We start from the raw sequence: 10,000 nt of genomic DNA, 5'->3' as shown, positions 1-10,000 counted from the left end.
GAGAGGTCACGAGAACAGGTCACTATATATATATATATATATATATATATATATATATATATATAGAGAGAGAGAGAGAGAGAGAGAGGAGAGAGAGAGAGAGAATGAGAAAGAAAAAGACAATGAGCGAGAGGCTGAGACACTAAGAATGAGAGAGAGCAAGAGAAAGAAATAGAGAGAGAGAGAGAGAGAGAGAGAGAGAGAGAGAGAGAGAGAGAGAGAGAGAGAGAGAGAGAGAGAGAGAGAGAGAGAGAGAGAGAGGGGGGGGGGATGAGAAAGGGTGAGAAAGAATGAGAAAGAAAGAATGAGAGAGAGAGAATATTAGAAAGAAATAGAAAGAGAATGACAGAGAGATAGAGAATGACAGAGAGATGGAATGAGAGAGAGCGGGAATGAGAGAGAGAGGGAAAGAGAGAGAGAAAGAGAGGGGGGGATGAGAGAGACCGAAAATGATAGAAGGAGAGAGAGAATGATAGAGAGAGAGAGAGTATGATAGAGGGAGAGAGAGAATGACGGAGAGGATATTAGAAAGAATCTTAAAAAGAAAGAGAGAGAGAGAGGGAATGAGAGAGAGGCTGAGAGATTGAGCATGAGAGAGAGCAAGAGAAAGAGAGAGAGGCTTAGTTTGATTTCATTTGTTACAATGGATATGGGGCGAGAGCGAGAGAGAGAGCGAGAGCGAGATCAAGAGAGAGAGAAAGAGAGAGAGAAAGAGAGAGAGAGAGAGAGAGAGAGAGAGAGAGAGAGAGAGAGAGAGAGAGAGAGAGAGAGAGAGAGAGAGAGAGAGAGAGAAAGAGAGAGAGAGAGAGGGGGGGGGGTGTTAAAAAGAGAGAGAGAAAATGAGAAAGGGCGAGAGAAAAGGAGAGAGGGCGAAAGAGAATGAGAGAGAGAGAGAGAGAGAGAGAGAGAGAGAGAGAGAGAGAGAGAGAGAGAGAGAGAGAGAGAGAGAGAGAGAGAGATAGAGAGAGAGAGAGAATAGAAAGAAAAAGAAAGAGAGAAAGATAGATAGAGAGAATGACTAAGAGAGAGAGAGAGAGAGAGAGAGAGAGAGAGAGAGAGAGAGAGAGAGAGAGAGAGAGAGAGAGAGAGAGAGAGAGAGAGAGAGAGAGAGAGAGAGAGAGAGAGAGAGAGAGAGGCGAGAGAAGTGACAGAGGGTGAGAGAGAATGAGGAAAAGAAAGAATGAGAGAATGAGAGAGAGAGAGAGAGAGAGAGAGAGAGAGAGAGAGAGAGAGAGAGAGAGAGAGAGAGAGAGAGAGAGAGAGAGAGAGAGAGAGAGAGAGAGAGAAGGCAGAGAGAGAGAGAGAGAGAGAATATTAGAAAGAAAGAGAGAGAGAGAAATATAGATAGAAAGAGAGAGAGTCTCAGAGTGGTCAGAAGCCTTCACTGTCACGCCCTCCAACTAACAGGGGTGGCTAATAAGGCGGCACTGCCGCCGTACTGACCTAAGCCACGCCCACTGCGCTCATGACCTCCGGCGTAACCTAGACCCGTACAAATCACTCTTCCTCTTGTCACGCTCCCGTTCGGACGCGGCCTCCTCCTGGGGGTCACCCTCCAGGGCCCCCACCTTGCCGGGCCTATTCGTTGCCGGCTACGCTACCGACACCCTACACTACCAATAATAAAGAATGAGACCAGGCCGTGAGTTTCCGTCAACCAAAACCCTGACATATTGGTGGACAGCAGTGGCAACAAGCACCTCACAGAGAGAGAGAGGGAATGAGAAGAGAGAGAGAGAGAGAATGATAAAGAGAGAGAGAATGAAATACAAAATGAGAGGGGGGATGAGGGAGAGAATGTGATAGAGAATTAGAGAGAGAATGTAAGAGAAAATGAAAGAGAGACAGAAAATGAAAAAGAGAGAGAATAACAAGCACATGCCAACGCAACATGTGCATATAGCATGCCTTCAGTTATGCAACTGTGAGGTGTTCTTTTGCTCTGTGGCTATTAATATATATATTGATGCGGGTTCACAGTGTCTAGATGTTGTGTTGTGGTAGCGTGAAGCATCTAGGGACAAACAAACAAAAAAAGTCGAGCATAATCATCAACTCAGCCTATTTTTTTTTTTTTTTTATAAAAAATAGAAATCTTTTAGCGTGTATTTATAATTGTCCTAGAGAGCAAAGTAACATAAGTTTAATAAAATAAATACAAACCATTGGTTAAAACCACTCTTTACGAATGTTAAGACTGTAGTTGAATAAAAAGTATAGTTATTATGATTAATTGATTAAGATTATTGAATTAACTTTGACCATGTATATGAAACAAACAAGAAAAAAGGATCACGTCCAGTAAAACAGATGTCAGCACACAGAACATGCCTTCTTTCCTTCTCTCGGGGGGCGTGGCGGCTTCATAGCGTTCCATCTCACACAGGGGGTAATGACACACGGGGTATCTATTCCAGACTGAGTATATTTCGCGCCGTTTTTGGCGGTATTTATAGTTTTTTGAAGTTAAATATATCGAACATAAAGATAAAAGTAAAAGAGGACGAGTGTAAAATACTCGGAAGATTGGATGATAATGAAATATCTATTAAATTAAGATCAACTTAAAATTAAGTAAAATTGTCTTTCGAATCTTAAGAACGAGGCAAATAAAATGTGTGCAAAATCGAAAAAATTAGCACGGCTATAAAAAGGGGAAACTTCGCTAAAACCACAATAAAAGACAATAGAACAAATAAAAGGCCAAGTAAAAGAACTAGACCCCCGCCCCTCCAAAAAAAACAACAAAAAAAAAAAAAACGACGGGAAACGAGTAGCGAGGGGATGCTCTTGCATGCCCGAGATGAGGAGAACTAGGATGTCACCTTACACAACTAATATTATGCCTCTGACAACTATGCAGACACAAAATAAGTTATATAGTTGTATAACCCACGAATTCCCACCTTGAGGACATTTATTCGCATACATTATTCTTCAGTCTCACTTATTAATATACGATAGTAGTGCAGTAGCTCGTAAACAACAACAACAACAACAAAAATCAATGGGAGGCTGATAACCATCTGTTAACTGAAAACTTTCAGTGGCAGATGATGTGCTTGCATGGCGATTATCCCTAATAGTCACTTATAAATATGTGTAGTATCTGGTTGTATGTACACAGAAAAAAAAACAAAAAAACTGACGTAATCTTTACTCCTGGTCATTGAGGAGCTGTTGGAGTGGGGCATCTTTAAAAGGATTTTCTTGTCAAATTATCAGAAAATGGATGTGAGCTGTTTTCCTTGCAGGTCACCTGATATTGGCATTTCTCGTTTATGTTCCGATTATTAAATTGATTTATACAAGATCTACATATATCTACACTGTCGTAGACACGTGATAATCATTACTGGTACAGAGCTCAGCCATTTCTGAGCCTTCACCTGCGCGCCCCTACTGCCCGTGACACGTAGATGGGTATGGCCTAATGCCTCACGGTATTTCATGTATTAAGAAGACTGTTTATGAACAGCCTAAAATACTGCTAGTCCCGGCATTTTTAATCTGCCTCCTGAGTAATATAAATATGCAGGAAATTAAAATAGTAATGGATGCTCAATCGAAAATATACATTCACTGCAGCTCTTCACTAATCAGTTTAATGCAAACATCATGGGATGCCAGGAAACACAGGATGACTTGAACAAAGTTAGAATTCAGTAAGGCCGAATTTGATGACATGAAAGCTCAGAGAAAGACTACAGGCAGAGAAACAAGCAGATATGAAGACAAATGAAACTTTAAACATAGAGCTAACGGGAAGTCGGGAAAATATCGAGTTCCTAACGGAAAATATAACGATCTGGACGACCTTCAACTGCCACTGCCACTTCGTTGACACCGTCACTAATTACGATGTCCCTGAGAGCAGTTTGACCGTTCTCCCCTTTATCATACGCAGTGTTCCGCACCCTTTTAGTGATTTTAACTACCAATGTTTAAATGAAATTGAAATGAAGTGCAACATTATTGGTTTATGTGAAACACGTCTAACTGATAATATTTGCACTTTGTATGACATTAAAGGATCCGTGCTGTTCTCTAACAATTGGTGGCGGTTTCGTTTCGTTATATACTTATCAGAATCACTTTTGCATATCGGAACAATATTTCTAGGAGTAAAACACGATTTTTTTTTTTTTTCTAGTTGGTAAGATCTATCAGCCACCGCTGAGTGCGTGCCGAAGGTACATCGATCATAGAAACATAACTCTTAATTTTGTCCAATTCTTTTTATTCTATAATCCTGTAAAAGCAAACAGGTGGCTTAATACGTTATTTTAAATTTTAACAGTCCTAGATATAAGAAAATGACTAAGGAATATTCTCGTTTACTAACTTAGGTAAATCCTAAGTCTAACCCTACACCCTTTTTTCTCCTATTAGTTATGAATCGAAGGAGCCGCCCCCCCCCCCCCCTCTACGGTATCTTTTCATTTTCTACAAGCTAAATCTTTATAATTTCTTTATCTCTATTTAGGTAATGGTGTATCCACGCCCCCCGCCCCCCCCCCCAAAAAAAAAAAAAAAAATACTGGCACTAAATTATGCTGTCTTCACATCTCACGGAACTTGTCTGTATCACTCAATGACAACACTCTAATTCCGATGGTTTTATCATTGATCTAATTTCACTTATCCATCCTCACAATCCTAACATCCGGATAAAAGCAAGAATTTTGATAGCCGACGCTGCTGCTTGCCCGCGTGGAAGAGTCGGATCTCGTCAGGAGAAGAAGCATGATGGAAACCGGTGCTCATTCCTGTGATTCTCTCCGCCCAATAATTGTTAATTATCTTAAGCAATCTAACTATTTCTAAGTATCTCAGATAAATGCATTAATTAGTTGTTTCAATATGCCCTAAAAACAACAAAAAACAAACAAGCAAACAAATGAATATTACGCGTGTGCGTGCTTGTGTGTGTGTGTGTGTGTGCGTGTGTGTGTGTGTGTGTGTGTGTGTGTGTGTGTGTGTGTGTGTGTGTGTGTGTGTGTGTGTATTACTCAAAAAATAATTACTCCATTATTTTTTACACTGTTACACCATCCACATCCATATTCTTGTTTATATCTATATTTTTCAAAATTACATTTCACATTATCACAATCTTTCTCCCTGCCGTAACAAGAATCGGTTTCCAATGAATTTTATTGTACAGGATTCCACATTTGTACGAGAGCGTATAAAATGGATGTGATTCTCTACAGATTACATACTGGACCTCGATATAACGGGCTGGAAAGTATAATGGTGACAAGCCAAGAATACTTAAGAGCAGTCAATGCTTCTGGAATATATTTTAAATATTTAGTACCCTCTGTATATCAAGAACTTTTATAAGACACAGATATAACATGGAAATTTTCAGATAACATTCAGGAAAACAAAAGCGGTTTTTGATAACATCGACTATTATCAATTATCTATGGATCACGTGATCTGCAGTTCGTAAAAAGGCTTAGGTCTCTCACACACAGGATATCCTAATTTCCTGGTGATGTGGCTGAAAAGTATGTTTATATAGCATTTAGCCTAGTCTATGCTGTGGAATGGATTTCAAATCTTTCAGATTACTAGCTGATGTAAATCTAATAACGAAATAAAAAAGTCTGCTCATTTCATAAACAAGATTATTAAAGGAATGAAATGTCATGTTTATTTGCCTTCATACTTGTTATTTCTTCTCATTTACTGAGCCTAGTGGAAAAAAAATAATCTTATAGCATAGATTCTGAAGTTCTTCATGAATAGCATTCAAATAAAAAAAAAAAAAAATATCTCTCTCTTTCACACACATATCTATATCTATCTTTCTATCTGTCTATTATATCTATCTATCTATCTATCTATCTATATGTATGTGTGTATATATATAAATATTTATCTATCTATATATATATATATATATATATATATATATATATAAGATTCTGCTTGTATTCCTACGTCCATCGGTCCGTTTGTCCGCTTTGCGCCTGAAATCAAATTCCATGTGAATGCTGACTTCGAGTTTCTTCATTTTGATTCAAGATAAGCATTTTATGCCTAGAGTCATATTCCACGCGAGTGTGAACTTTAAGTCAATTCATCTTGGTGTAAAATGGGGTGATAATTGACATCATTGATCTTAAAGAATCACACACAGACACATACACACAAACACACACACACGCGGGCGCACGCACACACGTGCGCGTGTGTATCATATGTTATTATTATTACCGTTCTTGTTGTTTTGTTGTTGTTGTTGTTTTAGTTATCATTAACATCATTGCTGTTGCTACTATTACTATCATTATAATTCTTCCTCGAGGAAAGTACTGAAATAGATTATCTGTTTATTCTTTAATTACACGACTATCCGACGGGGAGGGGGGTTAAGAAAGAAGGGAATGGGGAAAGAAAGGTGAGAGGGAGAAAAGAAAGGAGAGAGGGAGAAAGGGAGGGGAAGGGGAAGAGAACAGACAGATGGAGAAAGAAAGATCTAGGGAAACGGAAGGGATTTAAAAAGGAAAAGGGGAAGGGTAAAGGGAAATTGAGGGAGGAGGAGGAGGAGGAGGTTCAGATAAAAAAAAGAGGGATGGGAGAAGGAGAGAAGGGTATGAGGGAGCGAAGGAGGTGGAGGAGAAAGAGGACTGAAGTGGAAAGGGAGACGTAGGTCTTAAGGTGGGAGGAAAGGAATTCATTTCAGGAAGATCTGGGAATGGAAGGGGTGGCACAGCGGGAAAATGAAAGGTATGGGGAGGGGGAAAGAGGGAGGGAGAGGGAAAGAGGGAGGGAGAGGGAAAGAGGGAGGGAGAGGGAAAGAGGGAGGGAGAGGGAAAGAGGGAGGGAGAGGGAAAGAGGGAGGGAGAGGGAAAGAGGGAGGGAGAGGGAAAGAGGGAGGGAGAGGGAAAGAGGGAGGGAGAGGGAAAGAGGGAGGGAGAGGGAAAGAGGGAGGGAGAGGGAAAGAGGGAGGGAGAGGGAAAGAGGGAGGGAGAGGGAAAGAGGGAGGGAGAGGGAAAGAGGGAGGGATAAGGAAAGAGGGAGGGAGAGGGAAAGAGGGAGGGAGAGGGAAAGAGGGAGGGAGAGGGAAAGAGGAAGGGAGAGGGAAAGAGGAAGGGAGAGGGAAAGAGGGAGGGAGAGGGAAAGAGGGAGGGAGAGGGAAAGAGGAAGGGAGAGGGAAAGAGGGAGGGAGAGGGAAAGAGGGAGGGAGAGGGAAAGAGGGAGGGAGAGGGAAAGAGGAAGGGAGAGGGAAAGAGGGAGGGAGAGGGAAAGAGGAAGTGAGAGGGAAAGAGGGAGGGAAAAGGAAAGGCAGAGGGAGAGAGAAAGAGGGAAAGAGAGGGAAAAAGGGTGGGAGAGAGAAAGAGGGAGGGAGAGAGAAAGAGGAAGGGAGAGGGAAAGAGGGAGGGAGAGAGAAAGAGGGAGGGAGAAGGAAAGAGGAAGGGAGAGGGAAAGAGGGAGGGAGAGAGAAAGAGGGAGGGAAAAGGAAAGGCAGAAGGAGAGGGAAAGAGGAAGGGAGAAGGAAAGAAATTGGGAGGTGGGGGGGAGGTAGAAAGAGGAAGGTGAAAAGGGGAAGAGAGTTATACCTCGTATTATTTGTTTGTTTCATGGAATTTCTATGGGTCTACGGGTACAATTATTATTTCTCGTATCCTGAAAATAATTTTGTGTTTCACTGAAGTACACAAAGCACATTTGCAATGGTCAATGAATGGTGAAACATACAAATGCAGTTTGTATGATGTAAAATTTAAATCATTTGTAACTGAAAATAAGTAACATAAATACTTTTCATATAGTGATAAAAACACGCTAAAATTAGCAGATAAATAAGTAAATGAAAAGTTATCTTCACCTGTAATCTTTCTATAGTTAACCTATGGAAATCACAAAACAGAAGAGTCTTGGCGTGCGCATGGTCGCTCGAACGCCAGGCAGCGGACGCCTCAGAGTGCCAGGAGGCTGTATGTGGTGAGCGTCTCATCTGCTTTATGAGAAAATATTACTGTTATTTCAAGGGTAAGTTGGTACTGGGTCACGGTACCCATTACGTAATGATCAAGTGTTCATTTTTTAATGGAAAATATCTATGGCTATGCTATGTGTAAATTTTCGTGAGTGTAAGTGTTTGTATGTTCTAAAAACTCTTCAGAAAATTTTGCTGCTGGAAAATTGTGTTTACCGTTGTTTCGTCATAGTAACTGTAAGCATAATCATGGACGTTTTTATCAGTGTACTTTTGAGTATTAATGCACATTTCTCAAACGTTGTACCGTAAAAGGATCAGAGTGAAACACGTGGCTGGAAGGTCATGAGAGAAGCATCGAGAATGTTATTCAACTCGTTGAAAAAAAGAAGAAATCAGTGATCTTACAGTTATGAAATACAGAAAAATAAATGAAACATAAACAGTTGGACTGCATTCATTGCCATTCAGCAATCAACACTCACTAGTACTCGATAGGATGATGACCTAACGTTACGCGACCTAACATTACTCTAGTGACAAAATGATCAAGCCAAATCGAGTTGTCAGAGAAGATTTAAGGACAAGCAATCGAAAATTAAGGTATCAAACAGCCATTCGTTTCTATGGCGTAGGGCGCCGCCGCGACATCCTGCGTCAACATGATGCAACCTCAAACATGACGCAATCATCGCTCGCCGCTGAGTTTGTCTGTCTCGCGCCGCCGCCACTCGCCGTTCGCCGCCGAAAGATGAGTGCATCCGTGGCCCGACGCCGTCAGGACATTGCTGCTGCCGGATGCCCTGGGCCTGCTATCCGAAGAGTTTGGGCAGTGGAGGTAAGCTGGCGAGTCGCAACGTTTAAAGGTTGCCTCGTGAGAATAGAACAACGTTTTCCTCTGTCGGAAGTACGAGTATCTTGATGCCCACCTGCGTCCTTCGCTCCCATTTCTCCGACCTTGCGTTGCTGCCTCGCTGATACCTCCAATGAGAACGGCAGCCTAGTTGTGTGTAGACAGCATTGGCATTACGGGAGGCACGTCATCTATTTCAAGTTAAACAAGAAACAAGTTCATAATCTTCGTGAAATGGCTGGTAAGGGGAATGTGTCCTCCGGGTGTGCTCTTGTGGGTGTGCTCCTGTGGGTATGCTTCTATAGGGTATACTCCTGTGGGTGTGCTCTAGTGGGTATGCTTCTATAGGGTATACTCCTGTGGGTGTGCTTCTCCGGGTATGCTTCTATTGGGTATACTCTTGTGGATGTGCTTCTCCGGGTAGGCTTCTATAGGGTATACTCCTGTGGGTGTGCTTCTCCGGGTATGCTTCTATAGGGTATACTCCTGTGGGTGTGCTCCTGTGGGTATGCTTCTATAGGGTATACTCCTGTGGGTGTGCTCCTGTGGGTATGCTTCTATAGGGTATACTCCTGTGGGTGTGCTCCTGTGGGTATGCTTCTAAAGGGTATACTCCTGTGGGTGTGCTTTTCCGGGTATGCTCCTGTGGGTGTGCTTCTATAGGGCATACTCCTCCGGGTATGCTTCTATAGGGCATACTCCTGTGGTGTGCTTCTCCGGGTATGCTTCTATAGGGTATACTCCTTTGGGTGTGCTTCTCCGGGTATGCTTCTATAGGGTATACTCCTGTGGGTGTGCTTCTCCGGGTATGTTCCTGTGGGTGTGCTCCTGTGGGTATGCTTCTATAGGGTACACTCCTGTGGGTGTGCTTCTCCGGGTATGCTTCTATAGGGTATACTCCTGTGGGTATGCTTCTCCGGGTATGCTCCTGTGGGTATGCGTCTATAGGGTATACTCCTGTGGGTGTGCTCCTCCGGGTATGCTTCTATAGGGTATACTCCTGTGGGTATGCTTCTATAGGGTATACTCCTGTGGGTATGCTTCTATAGGGTATACTCCTGTGGGTGTGCTCCTCCGGGTATGCTTCTATAGGGTATACTCCTGTGGGTATGCTTCTATAGGGTATACTCCTGTGGGTGTGCTCCTCCGGGTATGCTGCTATAGGGTATACTCCTGTGGGTATGCTTCTA

General features: G+C 42.3%; 1 protein-coding gene across 1 annotated transcript in view; it reads left to right on the top strand.

Moving 5' to 3' along the window:
- Nucleotides 1-8,286: 8,286 nt before the first annotated feature.
- Nucleotides 8,287-10,000, top strand: part of LOC125031702 — a 9,417-nt gene continuing 7,703 nt past the window's right edge. Inside the window, exon 1 of the mRNA XM_047622606.1 lies at nt 8,287-8,795. Within this exon, the coding sequence (XP_047478562.1) occupies nt 8,502-8,795 (294 nt within the window). The 5' untranslated portion in view covers nt 8,287-8,501. The remainder of the gene's footprint in view (nt 8,796-10,000) is intronic.

This window comes from Penaeus chinensis, chromosome 13, assembly GCF_019202785.1.
Source record: "Penaeus chinensis breed Huanghai No. 1 chromosome 13, ASM1920278v2, whole genome shotgun sequence".
NCBI classification, from domain to species: Eukaryota; Metazoa; Arthropoda; class Malacostraca; order Decapoda; family Penaeidae; genus Penaeus; species Penaeus chinensis.
The sequence above is the reverse complement of the archived record's forward strand: the minus strand, read 5'-3'. Positions and strand labels throughout refer to the sequence as shown.